Below are 20,053 nucleotides of genomic sequence, written 5' to 3' on the forward strand. Positions count from 1 at the left end.
GACAATATTTCATCATACTTTCTAAATCTACCTGACACCCCATTTGCACTTGCCAGAAGCCCATTCACAGTTACAGTTGAGGATGTTCCTGAGATAACACAAGAGGAGTTCATTGAACTTATCAATAGCGATGCAGTGAGAACTGATTTCTCTACAATACCAGTTATAAAATTCTGGATCAAGTGTTTTCAGTCATATCCTGTTCTGAGACTGTGTTGTGCCTTTTTCCATTTCCAACAACGTTATCTTTCTGAAACAGGGTTTTCCAGCTTGTTGGTTATCAAGTCTAAGTACAGTAGCGGACGTGTTGTGGGAGGTGATCTTCGTTATGTTCTTGCAGACTGCCCCAGAATTTCTGATCTGATGAGAAAGAAGCTATCTCAACCTTCCCACTGACGTTGGCTTTTTACACATGCTGTCACAAAATGTAGCAATGAAGTTTACTGTTGTTACATTAAGACTGTTACCCAATACTTACTTGGCAGGGGAGATACCATGATCACGAAGGTGGTTCGAGGCTTATTCATTGCACTCCGGATATACAGACCCCTGCAATTTCCCCAAATGTGGGAAACTTGACTGCATAATTTGTGGTAGTGGGGGACTGCATTTGCACGCTCTCCTGATAAGAGAGAAAAAAGACTGTTACCCATGCTTCAAGACAAAATTTTATTTATTTAATTAGAAATATTTCACAATCTATAATTACATAATGTTTTGTGATTAATCACTAAAGTTCCGTTATGTTCTATTTGTAACAATGAAAATGCATCCTTGTATATCAGATATTTACATGACAATTCATAACAGTAGCAGAATTACAGTTATGAAGTAGCAATGAAAATAATTTTATGTCTGGGGGTCACAACACGAGAAACTATATTAAAGGGTCATGGCATTAGGAAGGTTGAGAACCATTGATCTAACATAATGTATGCATGTGCACCAATCATGGCCTCATTCCCGCTTCTGTAGTTCCATCTGCTACTGTAATGTATTCATCTGCAGCCAAGTATCCTGTACTCCCGTGCGCTATTTAAGCAGCCGATGCTCGGACACCACTGTGCTCGGGCACCACTGTGGCCTTGTGCCAATGGTCTCCCTCATGATGGATGATTTTCCTGTCTCTATAAATTAAATCTGAATTGGGGGTTTCTTTTGTCCCCTACAACACATGTAAAACAAATGTATATTAAATCTTAATTCACATCCTGATTCCCAAAATGTCTCACACTAGCATTTCCCATGAACGGCCCTTCGTAAATTTGTAGCAAAGTTGGAGGAGCTGTTGGCAAGAAGAAAAACTGGAAGTGTAAGAGAAAATCAGCCCCTGACAAAGCACTTTGTTAACCACCTCAGAATGCCACTCATTCACTGCTAATGCTTCAGCCTATTTCACCCTTGTGTCTGCTGCCACGGATTCCTTGTCCTCAGACCTCAAGCACAAGTCCTTTACTTCACCGAACGCCCATGCCTGCCAGGCCCTCTGTCCCCTTGCCCCGGGAGAGATTTGGGACAATGCACATACTGCATGAATATCTGTATGAGCTCCCATTTCAAATTGATTCCACAAAAATCTTACCTTTCAGTGTCACAGCATTTTCACGAGGTCAACGGACTTCCCGAAGGTACCACACTCCTTTTTCCTGTTATTTATCAGCATTTTGTGGGGAGATGCTTTGAAACTACATTTTTTTCATTAAACTTTTCTTTTTTTTTTCATTAAACTTTTATTCATGTGTTTATTCTGATCAGTACATACACATTCATTTCAATGTTATTCAGTGGATTATAATCTGTTGCTATCATTCATTTTCAGAAGATGGGGCTTCCTATTCCCGTAAACATTTACAGCCTGGGACGCTCACGGGCAGGTCTACCCCATGCTATAGGGTCACTATTACAGTAGGGGGACCCCTTTTCCGGGCAGAAACAGCCACCGCCGGCCTTCGGAAAGGGGCAGTGGTGTGATGGCAATGCAGAGACTGAACAAACAGGTAGAAGGCAGCACAGCAGGGTTACTGAGCAGTGAAGTCAGGATGCACGGGGGTCAGCCCCAGCGGGCTTAAACTACCCAAAAGGAGAAAGCAGTGAGCGCTAGCCCAGAGTTTGCAGGCTTTTTGAGTCTGGCAGAAGCTATTGAGCCCAAAGCTGTTTTCAAAAAAAAGGAAAAGAGGCGGTGGTCCCTGGTTGGCTAGGAAGCAACTACGTCCTTATATGGCAAAGTCCTGGGTGGTCAGGCTCATGGCCTCAGGCCTCCCCATTTCTGGTATGTGGTGACTCATCAGACTGTCCTTGTCACTGCTGAGTTGGCATCAACTCAAAGGCAGTTATTCATTTTGATGCTTCCGTTGTCCCCCAGTTAAGACAGTGAGAACTCCTTTATGCTGGCTCCTTTAAAAAAAAATCTCCAATTCTAATCTGTAGCAGCCCTAAAGGGCAGAGTAAAACTGCCCCTGTGCGGTTCTGAGACTTTGAACTCCTTACAGGAGGAGAACACCCGGTTTTGCTCCCTGAGAGCCGCTGGTGGCTTTCAACTGCTTGCAGTTAGCAGCCCCACCTGCAACCACTGCACCCCAAGGCCTCCCCTTTCTTCAGTGATTACTTCTGGCCCAGAGACTTTCTCTATCACGGAGAGAGCTGTGATTCCTTTGGGTGATACTGAGAGCCAAGATCTGGGCTAAGTGTGATCTCTGCTACTGGGGTCTTTTTGAGCCCATATGCTTTCATGAACATTGCCAGGGAATGCTTGTAAATATAATGCATGTACTAAAACAAGATATATTTCTATACATAATATATATACATACATACAAGTCTATAGACAACATTCCATTAGCTTTTCATTTCATTTTCCCCACAAACTTTTTAAAGCCCATTGCCCATTATATTCTCTTTCTCTCTACACACACACACACACACACACACACACACACGCAGAGTTCACACTGATAACCTCCAGTTCAAATCCAGTATCATAAGACTCATGTTTATTTTTCTCCAACAGTTTTAATTCCTTTTTTTTTTGAGAATGAGAAATCTGGTTTTCTCAGTCCTTAATCTATTCCCTTGTTTGGTCAATCTTTTTGTATTAATCGATCTCCCACTGCAACACGGGCTTCTCCTCCATGCCCATGTTTAGACTTTGCAGGGAATTCAAGAAGCAAAGATCAGGGTGCCTGCCGTTTGGGAGGGCAAGCATGGTATATTTGGTAAGTGGGGAGTGGTGGGCAAGAATTCCTTTTCATTTTAACATTTTTAAGGGATCAAAACTACTTCAAACCTAGAGAAAGGACACAAAGAAGATTAAAATAGAAGCATTGCTTCACAAAATCTAAAATCTACAACCTAACATATTTATAACAAGGAATGAAAAACTGGACAGTCTATTTTAAGTTAAAAAATATTTATTATTAGATACAAACATCGATAGTGACAGCTTTACACATGGCTTGTTCTAACATTGTGTTAAAGGCGAAACATTACTAGGAACGAAAAGAGTAGCTGGGTTTAGTGACCACATAAGAACCACCAATGAGATTTGATGCATATCTAAAACTGCAATTTTTACAAAACCTTCAGCAATCACTGGTTTGAATTTATATATATATATATATATACACACACATATATATATATATATATATTTACGTTTGATGTGTCCTTAGGGTGAAACAAAAAAAGCCATATAATCTTTTAAGAAGTTCAAAGTCAACACTGATATTTGGTATAACAGTGTTATAGTAGTGATCTAGAAATTTGTTGTAAATAACTTATCTTAATAATTCTTATTGGGACTCAACAGTAAAGACTGAAGACACAGAACCATTTTTTAAACACGGAATAAGAATGACTGGTGAAATGAATTAATGACAGGTGCTGAGCTGGGTATTTCATGTTAAAAACACGATATATTTAAGTAAATTGAATATATATGTCATAAGAAGTGGGTATACTTTCAATTCCATAAAAATTTATTTATGAAGAATTATGAGTATCTGATGTGTACCTCGGCACACTTTGGTTTGTTTGTTTTTTTAAAGTGGACCATGTTTGGTACTAAATGAAGCATATAAAGGCAAGCAAAATTATGACTCAGCTATTCTACCAGAATTGCCCACCTTGACCTGAAATTTATACTATTTCTTGGTCGCTGACTGAGCAGAAACAACAGCTCAAACTAGAGAGCACTTTTGTGATGTACTAAAACAGAACCTAGAGCTAAGAACGAGACTGCTTCACCAATGAGCCAACCTCCCACAATCATAGTTACAAACGTGAAACTCATTTAAGAATTCAAATTTATACCAGATGCTGATAATTTTTCAAGTTCTCTTGCTAAATATGTCCTGGCTATGTGGCCAGCTAAAATAAAATGCTCTATTCAAGTAAGAAAATCCATATAGAACAAACATATTTTATAAGGAGTGTATTTTACTCCAAACTTCCTTTAAAAAAGAAAACTCCAAACCAAAATTTTGTAACTAAAATCTTGAAACAAAGCACTGATGGCCACATTTTGAGTCTCTGATGAATCTTGAAGGCCCCTCCTTGTCTTCATGTTTCAAGGGTCTCTTCATTTGCTCCACAAGTGTCAACAACACAAATCAAACAGCTTGTTACAGGGAAGGCTCGGACTTTGGAGTTGGCGATCCATTTGTCGGTTTCAGTATTATATTCAAGGATGTGTCCTAGTCGACCCACACCTTGAAAACCAGCCAAGACATACACGATGGAGCCCACTGCTGCACACTTCACGGTTACACCCTTCCATGGCATTGGCGAGACCATCTTCCATTCGTTTAATTTAATATCATAATACTCCACATTATCCAGACCACCTTCAAAAGATTAACACATCATGAGCAATAAGAAGTGCTAAGTACAATTCTATGAAGCACTCGTAAAGGGATATTTTTTACTTTTTCCCAACATCGTATTAATAATTTTTCCAAAAAAAACAATTTTTCAACCACATAGAAAAGTTTTAAGACAGCACATGCTCATATATTCACCACCTAACTTCTACCATGAACATTTTACCATTCTCCAATGTAATATCCACTTTTTGCTTTAGAATTTTCAAATATTGATATTTATTCTATAAATGAATTTTTTAATATTCTGAAAAGGAAATGGGTGAATTTCCCCAAGTGATTAACTTTGATTATAATTATTCAAATACCTTAATTTTCTTCTACCATTGATCTTTTATAGGAAACAGCCATGTGGTAGAACAGAAGGGAAATAAGCAATTTCTTTGTTAAACTAAAGTAAAACTTACAGGAATTGGGTAAAATGAAGTTTGTGGACTAGCTCTACATAAAGTCTAGACTCCCTATTATTTAAGGTGTTTAGAATTTTTCAGCATATAATAGACCCACACCCAGAGAGTTGATTCTGACTCATCGTGACCCAATAAAGGGGTTCTGAGATTGTAAACAACCAAGGGAGCTGACAGCCTCTTCTTTCTCCTGAGGAGCTGCGAGAATCGCCGAACTTTCAGTTAGTCATCCAACATCTACCCAAGAGCAGGTCAAATTTACTCATTTTGATAAATAAGAATATTGATGCTTTAATTCAATGTTGGAAGATATTTAGGAAACTGCTATTCAGTGCCTGGATACAAGTCCTAAAGCCTGTATTAGGAAATTAAAAAATGGTGTAAATCAATTATTTATTACTCAAAAGTTCTTAAAGCTGATGAGATATCTGGGAACATTGTAGCAATGTTTCTCCTTTCTGGAAACCCGAGTGCACTTTATGAAATGTTGCAGGACATTTATCGTCCCTGTCCAGGAAGTGTCAGTAATGGCCTCCAGACAATGTGGTAATCTCAGCGGGCTCGCCACCTGTTCCCAGATACCTCCTGACACTTCCTGGACAGGGATGATAAATGTCCTGCAACATTTCATAAAGTGCACTCGGTTTCCAGAAAGAAGAAACATTGCTATAATGAAGTATGGGGCATACACTTTAGATTTTAAGAAATGCTTTAATAATGTGTGGCAAGTCTTAATAGGAAGATGAACCATGAACTCACACATACCTAAACCGTTCTGACCTCCTACAGCAAATATCTTGTCCTTTACAAAGACTAGGCCATGGTTCTTCCTGACCTCAATCATTGGGCACAGTTCAGTCCACCTGAAAAAAAGCCAACAAAGTACTTTAGTGTGCTCACTCACAGGGAGCTAGAGGATTCTTAGGTTCATTTATTAGAAATGTCTGTTATCACAATCAAGTGCTCACTCAACCCCCCCCCCCACCGAGAAACATATCTGGAAAGCTAGAAAACAATGGTTGCATGGTGACTTACTTATAGATGGAGTAAAAAGGGACTTATTTCTTTCAACTCAGGATATAAGAGAACATGAGAAACAGAAAAGGTCTAGAGATAATTAACATGTTTTTGGAGAAAATACATATCCTGTGATTCACAATAATTTGTAAAATAGGGGTTCACCCCCCAAAATCCCGCAAATAAATAAGTTTACCAAAAGAAAGTGCCTCTGTACTTCTAGGATCCTGCTCTTCACCAGCCTGAAGTTCAGTGTTTAAAAAACCTGGCTTACTTAGTATGTGTGACTTCTCTAGTGTGTTGTCTTTTTAAAGCAGTTATTTACTTCTCCGTGTTGACTCATATTTGCAAATATGCTTTTGTAAGTACATGAACACAAAGATATTCTTCAGGGGCATGACTTAGCAATGCTTCAATCCGGTAAGTAGTACTCCTACTTGAAGGCAGAATGGCTACTGAGCGTGAAGTCATGCCTACCTCACCCCCCACCTTTCCTGTCTAGGTTTCTTGACCTGTCAAAGGTATTTTTGGTGTTTGGCTGACCAATCGGACTTATTTTACTCATGGCACTTCGTACCCTACAAGGACCAGAAAGAGAGGTCCCCTTGGAAACACACCCTGCTGTAGGGGTCCAGACTGGAAACAGACACTGACCCAGGCATCTTCAAAAGCACATGAGCATTCTCAGTCCAAGAAGGAACATGTTCTGGTGGGTGGGTTCCTCCTGCCTTTTTGACACCCTCCCCCGCCCTTCAACTAACAGTTAACAGTGAACTAAGAATTTTAAATGGACACGTACGTTTCTGTGGCAGGATCATAAACTTCACAGGAGTTCAGCACTCTCCCAGAGACATTGTTCCCTAAACTTCCACCACAAACATAGATCAGGCCATTGGCTTCCACCATCCCGTGGCTGCAGCGCTGAGTCAGCATGCTGGGCTTCGTGTGCCAGCTCTCCGTTCTGGTATCATAGCACTCAAATAAATACAGAGCAGAGTTTCCTGGAAAAGAAAGGGCTCCAGGTTGCTTAACTTTGTGGGTATGTGCTAGTGTCTGTGGGTGGGTGGTTTGGCGTTAACTGAAAATAGAACTGAGCCAGCAATTGTGGCAAGGAAGGATTTAAGGTTGTATAATCAATCAGCTTTAACCTCAATCAACAATAGCAGAAACACATAGGAATGGTTTTTCAAAATGTAAATATTCTTATTTTCCACTTACAAAGAAGAAGCTAGCACCGTTTGTCTTGATCCATGAAAATTCCAAAGAAGGATTTATTGGAAAGATCGATTTACTGGTAATTAATTGAACTTTAGAAGAAATTGGTTTGTTTTCAAAAGAAAAACAAGAACATTACCAGTTGAAGAACTTCAGAAACGTTACCAATGTCTGCAGTCTGAAACTGATGGAGCTGGCAGTCAAGAAGCACTGCCAATGTCTGGGGACCTTTGGAATGCAACAATAGGGCTTGGTCGCAGAATGAGAGTGCAGCTGCGACACGGATGACTTACTCATGGCAAACGACTTGAGAAGATGCAGGCATAGTCAAGCTCGTATTTGTCTCGTCTTCACAATACTCACTTAGAGAAAAGATACCACTGGACACTTGACAAAGTACCCATCAATGAGAAAGGTTGTTTCTCCAACACCCAGTTCTGATTGTGAAGGACAAAATACCCCTGGCCAGTCAACAGAGGCAAAAGTTAATAAAGCAAATAACAAAGATCATTCGTGCTTTTTTTTTTGATACAAAGGATGGATAATTTGAAAGCTTGAATGTAATAAAGAATTTGTAAAGGGTCTATGATAAAAACAAACTCTGAAATCTTTTAAGCTAATATAGCAAAACCGGTGAACTTCAGTGCCCATGTAAAGTGGAAACCTGCCAGCAAGTAAATTTTGAATAGTTTCCTCTACAACAAGCTACAAAAATTGAGAAGACTTCACCCTGTCAAAGATGGAAAACGTGCACCACCTGGAAGAACAAAGGCAGTCTCATGGAGTTGTGGCTCTCATGCTCCACTGTATCACACGTTGTCATGGATTGAACCATGTCCCCCCACGTTATGTGTCAACCTGGCTGTGCCATGATTCTCTGGTTTGACAGTTCTGTAAACTTAGGGAAGGGGTGACAGGTGCGAGAAGTCCATCACTGTGAAAGGATTCCCAGTGGGATGCAACACCCCAGAGCCCGGGGATGGTTCTGGTCTCACAGTCAGGAATTTTCCTGTGGAGGGTATGGCCTGCAGCACCTTTGAACTCCCAAGAGATTAAAGGAGAGAGACGTCAGGAAACCCAGCTGGATCTGATACCACTATGAAAAAGTGCCAAGAGTGAAGTGTCTCTTTTCACTTGGGGTCCCTGCGCTGAGAAATTTCTAGACCCAAAGTAAGACTGATGCCAAGACACGTGGAAATTTGCTAAGGAATGCTGGGCTACAGGTGCAGAAAGGGGCAACGACGGACTTCACCAGCGCTTCTCCTTAGCTGCCAGTCTGAATTCAAACTCCCAGCTTCCTCAACTGTGAGAAGATACATTTTGGTTAGTTGAAGCCCCTCACCTATGCTATTTCTGTTAGAGACAGCTAGATAACTAAGGCATGTACACAAAACAATCTAACATCCAAATTTAGATGGTGTCATAAACATAATGCAGGAAGATGAAATCATTATAAATTACTGATTTATAAAGGAGTCTGGTAAGCTTTTGATGAATGGGCTAAAAAAATGTGACAGATGCACTTCTGGATTGTATTTGGACAAACAGCACCAGCTGTGTACTTCAGGAAGGGAGCCCCAGGATCTGTGGCGGTGAAACCCTTGCCCCTGCCCAAGAGTGAAGTTGTCCTTACCTACTTCAGAGCCTCCCGAAGTATAGATCTTGCCTTCTGCAGCACAGGCAGCAAGGCTGTCCCGCGGGGTGGGAGGGCCCAGTTTAGAATACCAGCTGTCCTTCACTACATTGTAGCAGTCCATTCGTTTTATAGGGAAAAGCTGGGAGCCACCCAAAATGTACACAACGTTGTCCCAGAACACGCAAGCTGCATCTCTTCGCTTTTCAAAGGGGCATCGGATATCAGTCCAGCTATAATCCTGTAACAGCAAAGGACAGGGAGCTTTCAATAGGGAAAAATCTAATGTTAAGATTATCTTCTGGAAAATACAAGAATGTGTTAGTTTACTTGAGTACTCAGAAATACTAGCTGGAGACTAGTATTTCATTTACATTGTATCCCTTCTTCAGAAAGCTGGGGCACAGGCAAGAGGAGATATGGAACTGCTTTGGGTCCCATCTTGCTTCAAAATGAACTTAAATGCATTTGGATAATGGCTGACTTCTATTCCTTCTCTTATTGAGGGTAAAGATACAGCAACGTTTTTAGGTACCCAACTCTGGGTTTGTTTTCAAAGCTTGACCAAGGTTTACATTTGAGACAATGTAACTATGTGTGTTCCCCCCAACCCACCAGCGCATAACCTTATAAAGAATCATTGTATAATACGAGGTTCCAACTGCCATTATCCTACCCATGTCTGAGGCAGAAAGCCTGAAAGTTTTAAGAGTACTTTGTGGATTTTGGTGAAGCTTAATTCTGTTACATTCAGTTGAGTCAACTGCTATGAGTAGTCTGGATATCTGCTTGAGGCTCACTCTTTTATACTAACAACTATTTTCTGGCCCCACACTTGCTGTATCACGTTTGATGACATCAAGGACCCACGCCTGTCTCCTTTGCCAGGGGTGCACGTACAGAGAGCCACTCCCGAAGTTGTAGCACTGCAGCTCCCCCTCTCCTTTGGGAGCAAAATCGATAGTTTCTGCTCTGTGAAGATTGCTGAAGAGTCAGACAGAATCCAGATAATTCCCGATTTCACTGAGTAAATGGCAAAGCTTGGCCTTTTGAGAAAATTTTATAACTGTGACATTATGTTGAGATTCCAAAAAGTTTATGGAAAAATTCTACTATTTTTCTATTCCATGAACTTTTGGAAATCCTCTTATATGAGCTACCCATTATTCAGTGACCATATATACCCAAGTATAAGCTGACCAAATATCCACTGAGGCACCTAATTTTACCACAAAAGTGCATTGAAAATGAGCCAGAAAACTTGCCTTATACTCAAGTTTATACGGTACATTAAAGTATCACAAGATATCATGGGATAGTTTCTTAAGTATTCCTTCATTTCTCTACCTTGAACGAATCCCTACAACGTAGGGTATTTTGAGTCCTGGTGATGCTTTAGGTGGCTAGGAAACCAGTCATAGTCCGATTAGGGTGCTACTTCTCCAATGGGGGCCTTGTGTCCCCTGGACCTCCCAGAGGGATGCCCCATGGCAGGCACACAGAACTACAGCGTTAACTTGCTGAACCTTCCATTGTACACAGTGAATATTGGAAGTCGGGGAAATATTTCTACATGTTCTCTGGAACTCTTCCTTTCTGACCAACTTCATTACCAGAGACAGACATGTTTAACCTAGTGAGCCTCAGCTCTCGGCATCCTCACACCCAATTTACTGAAGGTATTAGAGAGCAAGACGGAGCATCTTTGTAATTTCTAAAAATAACCTTGAGAAAATTATTTCTATGCTCTTCTTTAATTTTAGGATGAAGAAGTTGGTCATACAAGGGGGCTTTAGGTCTGAGGGGGCAGCCCCAAACCAAACTATGTGGACGGTACCCCCCTACCAACAGAAAAACACATCAGAGGACAGCCCTTAATCTGCAGCTCAGGGAGAGGGACATGTCTAATCAGAGCACACGGGAGCAAATGAAGGGGGAACAAGAGAGTGGAGCACATCCTGGTCCACCAAGCCTCGAGGACACTATTCCTGCCCAGACAAATATGCACAGATGACCATAGGGCTGGCCCCACTATGAGGCACGACGTCCCTCACTGACCCATAGCCCTACAGGGACAACATTGGAGACACAGCGCAGGAATTGCACCCGATCTGACCCCACCACACTGAGGTGAAACACTAAGGGTGTGCAACAGAACAGACCCCACCACACTGAGGTGAAACACTAAGGGTGTGCAACAGAACAGCAAGGGGAACAGAGCAAAGAAGTTCCCAGAGAATACCAAAAATAGAACTTGGGGTCAGGGCGTGGCGCCCCATCAGACTCGATTGGAAAACACTCCGAAAGGTCAATAAACAGACCTTGAACTATTGACAGGCTTTTCTTTTGTTGTTTTTTTTTCTTTTGTTGATTTGTTTTGCTCTGTCTTGTTTTTTTGTGCATATTATTATCTTTGCAGGTCTATCTAGGTGGGCTAAACAATCTGGAGGAGAAAACAAGGGAACCAACGGTTCCGGGGAGACATGGAAGTAGGGTACTTGGGGAAAGGAAGTGGGTGTTAAGAAATCCAGGGACAAGGGAACAAGTGATCCAAAGTTGATGGCGAGGAGGGTGTAGGAGGCCTGGTAGGGCTTGATCAAGGGCACTGTAACTGGGAGGAATTATTGAAACCCCCAAAACGGCTGAACATGATAGTGGGACAAGAGGGAAAAATAAAAAATTAGGAAGCAAAGGGCATTTATAGATTTCTAAATACAGACATGTACATATGTAAATATATTTATATATGATGATAGGAAAATAGATATGTGCATATATTTATAGGTTCGGTATTAAGGTAGCAGATGAACATTGGGCCTCTACTCAAGTACTCCCTTAATGTAAGAACACTTTCTTCTATTAAGCTGGCATTCTATGATGCTCACCTTCCCAACATAATAGCTGAAGACAAAGTGTGTGCATAAGCAAATGTGAAGAAAGCTGATGGTGCTCGGCTAGCAAAAGATATAGCATCTGGGGTCTTAAAGGCTTGAAGATAAACAAGTAGCCATCTGGCTCAGAAGCAACAAATCCCACATGGAAGAAGCATACCAGCCTGTGTGATCATAAGGCGTTGATAGGATCAGTTATCAGGCATCAAATAACAAAAAATCTATTACTGTGAAGGCTCTCTCTTAAGGGGTCTCAAGTAAGTCACTTCCCTTCTATGGGACATCTGTTTTCTTACTTGTAAAATAGCTTGAACGAGATGATCTCAAGATTCTCCTGCGCCTCCACCCTCGCTTTCAGCCCTCAAGTCCAATGATTTTAGGATCTAACTGATTGAGAGCATCACTAAATAAATGGCTATTATCAACTTATTAGTTATTGAGCACTTCAGCTACAACTGAAATAAAGGAAAACATTTCATTTCCGCAATAGCTTAGGAAGCGATATTCTCATTTTACAGACAAGAAATCTAAACTGGAGAGATGTAAACTACCTTAACAAAGGTCACATCAGTAAAAAGTGGTGAATTATTTCTATAATATAATGACGAGGATGTAAAACATATTTTAGAAATTAGCCTGGAAAAAAAAAAAAGAAACTAGCCGGTATAGCATGATCCTCTACCTGTAAAAACACGGGGCTGGAATGATGTTCATAAACTACCGAGGACTAGGAGTACGTAGGCTTTCTTCTTCATATCTTGCTCTATTTGAATTTCCTACGCTATGCAGTTGTTATTGAAAGCAAAAGCAAGAATAAGATGTATCAGGCATGTGATTCCGAAAAGAAAAACAGGTTTCTGACAACAGAGATTAAGAATGGTGCTTAGAAGGCAAATGTTTTGAGAATGATGATAGCAACAAATGTACATATGTTCTTGACACAATGGATGGATGTATGGATTGTGACAAGGAATGTATGAGCCCCTAATAAAAGGATTAAAAAAAAAAGAATTGTACGAGCCCCCAATAAAATGATTTTTAAAAAAAGAATGGCGGTTAAAGCTTTAATAAATATGTGAAATTAAAAGTAATGTAAGAGCTTTCTTTAATACTTAAGATTCATATATGGTTATTGTACTATGGGACTGAATTTCACTACAGGACAGATTAGAAATAACTGCTTCCTTCCTTCTAAATCCCACATTCAGTAAGGCAATCCGGGTTTCTTGTAGCAAACGCTTGGTGTGTGCCAAGTAATTTCAGAGGCGGCACCCATTCGGAAAGTGCCTCCACTCCACAGGGTCTCACCAATAGTGCTGGAACGCGGTCACTTGCTGGAGTCCAGACATGACAGATTTAGTCATTGGTTATCAGGAGAAAATAATCCCGTGACTTAAATCCTTCAACAAGTATATATTGTAGCTAGATAATAAAGGGTTCCGCATCAAAACCCCGGGAAACATGATCCGTGTTGCTGCAGGTGGCTGGGTACATTCGTCTGAATTAGAAACAAACAACATAAATGGGCATTTCTCAGCAATTAAGAATTAGTTAACATTAAAAAGGAGTTGGAAGTGAGGCTAAGAGACAGGCTCCAATCCACGCGAAGTCGATTTCGACTCACAGAAACCCATAGGATGGGGAAATGCTCCATAGATTTCCAAAACTAAATCTAAATCTTTATAGATGCAAACTGGTGTGGCTGGTAGGTTTGGACTGTCAGCCTTTCATTTAGCCCTGATGCTTTCCTCACTGTGCTGCCAGGGTTCCTTGGAGACCATCTCAAAAGGAATGACTAATTAAGGACTCTCTTTCTTTCTCTCACTGCCATGGAGTCACTGCTGACTCATGGCGACCCACTGTGGGTTTCTGAGGCTGTAATGGTGTATGGGAGTAGAAAGCCCAGTCTTTCTCCTGAGGAGCTGTTGGTGGTTTGGAACTGCCAACCAAGGGGATAACATTCCAACTCGTGACCTCTACACCAGGGCTCCTAATTACTGCATTATTATTACTAAATTGTAGTGGTAACAGCAAGGTCAGCAGCTCGAAACTACCAACTTCACTGAGGCAGAAAGACCAGGTAGGCTTTCCAGTCCTTTAAAGAGTGACAGTCTGTTTTCTCTGCACTAGGAGCAGCTCTCCGGCTACAGCCCGTCATCCTCTAAAAATGTGCCTTTGTGCCAAATTCATCTCCACCGAAACACCTCCCACCGGCTGAGCCAGCCACTGTCTGAGACACTGAAGGATGAGTGCTTCAGCAGCTGGACGGTCCCATACTCCCTGACCTCACTTATCCCGAGTCCCAGCTATATCCAAACCAGCAGCAACTCAGGGGACACTGACACAGCCACCAAGTTCACTGGGGCCAGGGCTGCCACAGCTGGAGTGGCGGGCTCTGGAGCTGGCATTGGGACTGTGTTTGGGAGCCTCGTCATGGGTTATGCTGGGTCCCCTCTCTGAAGCAGCAGCTCTTGTCCTAGGCCAGTCTGGGCTTTGCCACGGGGCTTTTTTACCTAATGGCGGCCTTCCTCATTTTCTTCGCCATGTGATGGAGCCGTCTCCACCTCCAGCAGTTTACTGCCTCGTGTCTGTCATGTATGTTCCTTTCCCTGCACCACCCCGGGCAGCCTGGGCAAAGTAACTGGCTCAGGGTTTAACAGAGGGAAGACAAATAAACACTGCCATTAAAAAAACAAAACAAAAAAGCAGGTTTTTTTTCTTTTTCCCAGTGTCGGAAACCCTTAGGGAAGCCCATAGGGTCGGTCTCCCGATCCTACATGGTTGTTATGGGTTGGAAGCGACTAGAAGGCACTGAGCTTGGTTTGGTGTTTTGGGGCTGCACGTGCCTTTCTACTTTCAAACCCCAACCACACTACTAAAACAAAAAGCAAAATCACAACTACACAATTTAGAAACTCAAGAATGAATAAAATGAAGTTAAAAAAAATGAAGTTAAAATACACTCAAGAGCACTCTTGGAGGGGGAGAGGAAAAAAAAGAAATGCGGTAGTAGGAAAATAAGCCTGTCAGTTTACCAATACAGAAGATAAGCCATTAAATGAACGTTATTTCATTTTTACTCTTGATATAGTTAAGGCAAATTACACTTTAAACAATGATCTCAAATCCCAGAATGCACGGCTATATTTTAGAGAATATTCTTATTAATGGGGCAAACATTCACTCTGGGCTCAGCCACACAAAGGACATGAGACAATGTGGCTGTCCAACAGGCTGAGAAGAGCTAGGGCAGGTGCCAGGGAAGAGGAGGGGACAAGAAAGGGTGGAATAAGAAGCCTTTTCATATATTAAATAAGTGAAAACTGGAAAACCTAAAGGCAGTAAGGAAGAACTGAATGGAAAGTGAGTGAAGAGCAAAGAAAGAAAAACAGCAGTTTGGATGAACACCATTTTCTCCTTCAGTATTCACACAAATCCAACTTAATTATTTTTTTCTTGTAGAACCCAAAACTGAAGTTTTGAAAGGCTGTGACTTGTGTAAGACCACATACCAAGACTTGAAGTACTCTACTAAACAGCAGTCTTAAAAAACAAGGCAGAACAAAAGAAAAAAAGACATAATTTAATGACTGAATTCACTATTATAATACTTTTAGAGTCTTATGAACAGTTATAATAATAGTTTAAAAAAATCAAGCCAAAAAGATACATTCACACCTAGGATTCAATATTTCTCTTATTTTCTTCTAGTCAAAGGTAAGGAGCTCTGACAGTGCAGTGTGTTAAGTGCTGGGTTGCTAACCAAAAAGTCAGTGGTTCAAACCTACCTCTGGACAATCTTCTGTAGAGATTCAGTCCAGAAAACCCTATGGAGGGGGCTTACCCTGTCCAACAGGGTCATTCTGAGTCAGAATAGACTCAAAAGGTAGTGGATTTGGTTTCTTCCTAATAAATCTCCATCTAGACAATGTCCATGAAGCTTTCACTGACAAATCCAACCCAAAGGGGCCTCTCACGCACTGGGACATTTAACTGGTTAGGCTCTTGGGTACCTGGCTGCCCTCAGCCTGCATGCTATCCGCTCCATCTTTAGGAAATCACCTCACACACAGCAAGTTGGAGGCCAGGTTTGTATCATGTCTTCACTATCCCATCAGTGGTCAGTGCAACTGCCAGTCCCACAAACTCCAACTTCCCGATGAGCTGGGATACTGGCATATATGCTAAAACATTACTTGTTTGAAAAGCACTTCTCCAACCAGCTAACCACACAATGTATTTCTGTTGTTTTTTTTCCCCCGTTTGCTATCCTTTAAAAATATGGAACGCTTCACGAATTTGCGTGTCATCCTTGCACAGGGGCCATGCTAATCTTCTCTGTATCGTTCCAATTTTTAGCATATGTACTGCTGAAGCGAGCACTATATTGTTGCCTGTAAGAGTTGAGGATAATTCTCTTACACCTGGATCATCAATTACTAAAGTAATCCACACACAATATTACACTAAACATAATTTAATACTTTTGGGATCTTGCTGTCTTTAGGTTACCTCATGAATAACAATTACCAGAGGTTGCCAATATTATTTTCAGGTGATGAAATATCGTTAACAGAGGTAATTTATTGCCCTCAGGTAATTCTTTTCCCATTATCTTGGATTCATGCACCCATTTCCCTCCAGCTACTCCCAGGAAAGCTTGTCTGCCAGGCTGGCTTACCTCATTTCCTGCCATCAGGTCGATTCCAACTGATAGTGGCACTACAGAACGGAGTAGAACTTTCTGAGTTTGTGGGTTTCTGAGACTGTAACTCTTTGCTGAGTAGAATGTTTCATCTTTCTTCCTCGGTGTGACTGGTGGTTTCAAACTGCTGAGCTCGTGGTTAGCAGCCCAATGTGTAACCACTACACTACCCCCAGGGCTACTGCCAAGCTGAATCAAAAACTAAACTCTGCCAGCTAGTCAATTCTAACCCATGTCCCAAAATTCAGTGTGACAGAGTCTATGTAGACTCACAGTAAGCCTGTAGGACAAGGGAGAGCTGCCAGTGGAGGTTTTGAGCCTGTAACTCTTTCCATGAGTAGAAAGTCCCAGTTGTTTTCCCAGGAGCAACTGGTGGTTTCAGCCTGCTAGCCTTGGCAGCCCAACAGCACTTCGTTCCAGGCATAACCTACCATCCCACCAGGGCTTCGCTGCCAGGGTGGCTAGAACCCCTTGAGAAACACAACAAAAACAAACCACTGCACGGCACCGGCATTCCTTATTCTTTCCAACTTAGAGTCCTCAATCGAATACAGGCTGCTCTGTTTCTACGCTGCGTCTTTTAGGGGGACTGACTGTTCATGTCTGAAAACTACGACTTGTTGTGGCCAATGGAGAATGAATTTGATGACGGGCTAGTTATAATTGTACTAGAGGTTTCTTGAAGATGTGCTGACAACACAAGAGTAAACAGGTCTCTGAAGGTGAAAACTTCAAGCACTGCACGCAGGTGGAATGGAAGGGGCTGTGAGGCTGATGTTGGGACAAGAAATAGACTAAAGATTTCACTAGTCCTCGTTTGGAAAACATTCTAGGAAGATGGAGCACTTGACCGAGAATTAACTTTAGAGGGTGTTCCATTGTCGTCTTATACATGAGTTCACTGTGCACAACTTGCAAAGAACACTGGTTCCATTCCATTTCCTCCCCTGATGCTTATTATGCTGACAACTAAGGAAGCTTATGGATGACCCTTGATGACCCACACCTGGATTCCAGCCCGTGGAAAAAGAACTATCGACCGCCTACCTGGGAGGACTGCCTGCTGCTCATTTTGGATCCTATGGAAGCGCTTGATCATTCCCAAGGTGCTCACCCCGTTTCCTACTTCTAGAGAACTCTTCCACTGGGTGCAAGTCACGCATTCTTATAAAAGTTATCTATTTTTTTTAATGTAACACCGTTTTTTTTAATACTCATGCTTGCTTTATGCACAGGATCCTTTCAAATCCCATGTTTGGTTGACTCATGCAATGTATAATAGACGGTTTTCATCAGGATTTCAGGGTGAGAAGATCTCTTACTGAGAGAAGGAAGTAAGGAGGTGAAGGTAGCTCTGATCTTAAGAGAAAAGGTACTGTGAGACCTTTAAAAACACTATTTCTGGCAGAAAGACGTGTCCCGAGTTGCAGGTAACTTCATTTTGGGTTTAGAGCTTGTCTACCTTTGGATGGAAGCCACTGGCTGTTGCAAACAGTGGATGTGCTGCTAACTTAAAGGTTGGAGGTAAAAGAGCACCCAGTGGTAGCTTGGAAATCTATTTCCAAAGAATCAGACATTCAAAGTCCTATGAAGCAAACTCAAGACTGACACACACACTGGGTTGCCAGGAGTAGGAACTGCTATGAAAGCTACTTAAAAAATGTTTTTAAGATTCAGTCCTATAAAAGCTACTATGAAATGCTACATAAAGCTGCAGCAAACTGAGTACCGACAGGCACTAAAATCGACTTTAGAGTTGTAAGGAAAGGTCCTCCCTGTATGCCATCAATCCTCATGGACCCACAAACATGATGCTCTACTGTTGTGTGCCTTCTTTACAGACTGCCCTCTCATTCTGCTCGCTGCTCTCATTTTTGTTTTTGGCAGGGAATATGCAGAATACCTGGAGTCTCTCAGTCCTAGCTCATTTTTCAGAAGACAGGAGGAGGCTAAAGAAAAATCAGTCAATTAAGCCAACTTTAATTTAGGCATCGGTAACATAAGACATTACCATCCATCCATTTGAGAACTCCAGTACTTAAAGAAATAGAACAATGAACACAGAGAGCCCTTTGAGTAATCAATCACTGAGCACTAGAAACTGTCAAACAGGTGTGGTGCAGTGGGAGGGAAGAGGCTCAGCAGGCTGTGTGAAAGAATTAACAGAAATGGTATAATTTACCTTTAAAATAGAGAGCCAAGAGGTAGTTTCCTGCCAATATTCAGAGAAAAGATTAAGATTTTTCTTTTTGATCATTTCTAGCCAGTAATTAATATACATTTCCTCCTGCCATCATAGAGATAATAGTGTCTAAGTATATTGGCTCAAAAAACAAGTATATTGGCTTAATTCTGGATAATTATACATTACTACCGAAAATGTTCTTTGAAGGAAATCAATTAAAAAAAAACAAACCACCATTCCTGGCAGGTATAGGGCACATATGGGTGGGTCTCATTGAATAACAGCGAATACCATTCAAACATTTCCGAAAAATGGCAAGCACAAGAATTTAAAAATAATTACTATACAATCCTGTTTAGTAAGTAGTCTACTTAAATCAGATGATAAACTATTGTTCACTTTGGATGAGGCAAGGTAAATGATTTCTAATGAAAGCTGCCCCTGCAATAATTATATTATAAATGATTAATATGAAAAATTATAGACAAGTCTTAGTAAATGGCAAAATATTTCCAAGACAAATTTTTGTAACAAAAATAAGGGAGGGGTAGGCACATTTAACATAAATATTTAATAAATATTGTGATGGAATTCTAATAGTGCTTGCTTCAGGAATTAACTTTACTGAGTGAGTTTTTTTTTGAAAAGCAGGAGTCAATTCTTCAGTTATTTGAAATGTTCTACTTGAAAACCAAAAACGTACGATTGAATATACAAAGTAGCATTCAATACACGTTATTTTAAAGAGCAAAGGAAGCATCAAATAAGATTCCTGAGGTTACAGTCTCACTTCCAGGATGGTGTAGAATATGCACCTTTGTCAACTGTTCAATTGAAAAAAAAAAGAAAATCGAAGAAAGTGTTAGAACGACATGTTAAGACCAAACACAAAGAGCAAAGGGTCATTTCACATCACCTTATTCTAGAGACAGTGCTCCCTGCCTCCTAACTCTGCATATCACAAAAGTAATCTACTTTAAAATAAGAGATTACTCCAAAACTTAGCTTCATTACCAAAATCCACACTGCGCTACATAATGAGGCATAACCATCAACATCCGGACACTAGTGATTTGTACAATTATAATTTTTTAGTATTTCAGAGTTTGCTTGAAAAAGAAAA

At 41.0% G+C, this 20,053-nt stretch overlaps 1 protein-coding gene, 1 non-coding gene and 1 pseudogene across 4 annotated transcripts in view; 1 reads left to right on the plus strand and 2 right to left on the minus strand.

Moving 5' to 3' along the window:
- The first annotated feature begins 470 nt into the window (after window positions 1-470).
- Window positions 471-625, plus strand: LOC142457392 (U1 spliceosomal RNA; annotated as a pseudogene).
- A 2,764-nt stretch (window positions 626-3,389) lies between these two features.
- Window positions 3,390-20,053, minus strand: part of KLHL7 (kelch like family member 7) — a 64,305-nt gene continuing 47,641 nt past the window's right edge. For all 3 annotated transcript variants that reach the window (XM_075558306.1, XM_075558307.1, XM_075558308.1), the window contains exons 8-11: window positions 9,150-9,390; window positions 7,101-7,302; window positions 6,050-6,147; window positions 3,390-4,841 (exon numbers count right to left, since the gene is read on the minus strand). In XM_075558306.1, coding sequence (XP_075414421.1) covers window positions 4,558-4,841; window positions 6,050-6,147; window positions 7,101-7,302; window positions 9,150-9,390 — 825 coding nt within the window. In that variant the 3' untranslated portion in view covers window positions 3,390-4,557. The remainder of the gene's footprint in view (window positions 4,842-6,049; window positions 6,148-7,100; window positions 7,303-9,149; window positions 9,391-20,053) is intronic.
- LOC142457479 (U6 spliceosomal RNA) lies at window positions 16,316-16,423 on the minus strand. Its single transcript, XR_012786207.1, has one exon. It is a non-coding gene; the product is annotated as a U6 spliceosomal RNA (small nuclear RNA).

This window comes from Tenrec ecaudatus, chromosome 9 (assembly GCF_050624435.1).
Source record: "Tenrec ecaudatus isolate mTenEca1 chromosome 9, mTenEca1.hap1, whole genome shotgun sequence".
Taxonomy (NCBI): Eukaryota; Metazoa; Chordata; class Mammalia; order Afrosoricida; family Tenrecidae; genus Tenrec; species Tenrec ecaudatus.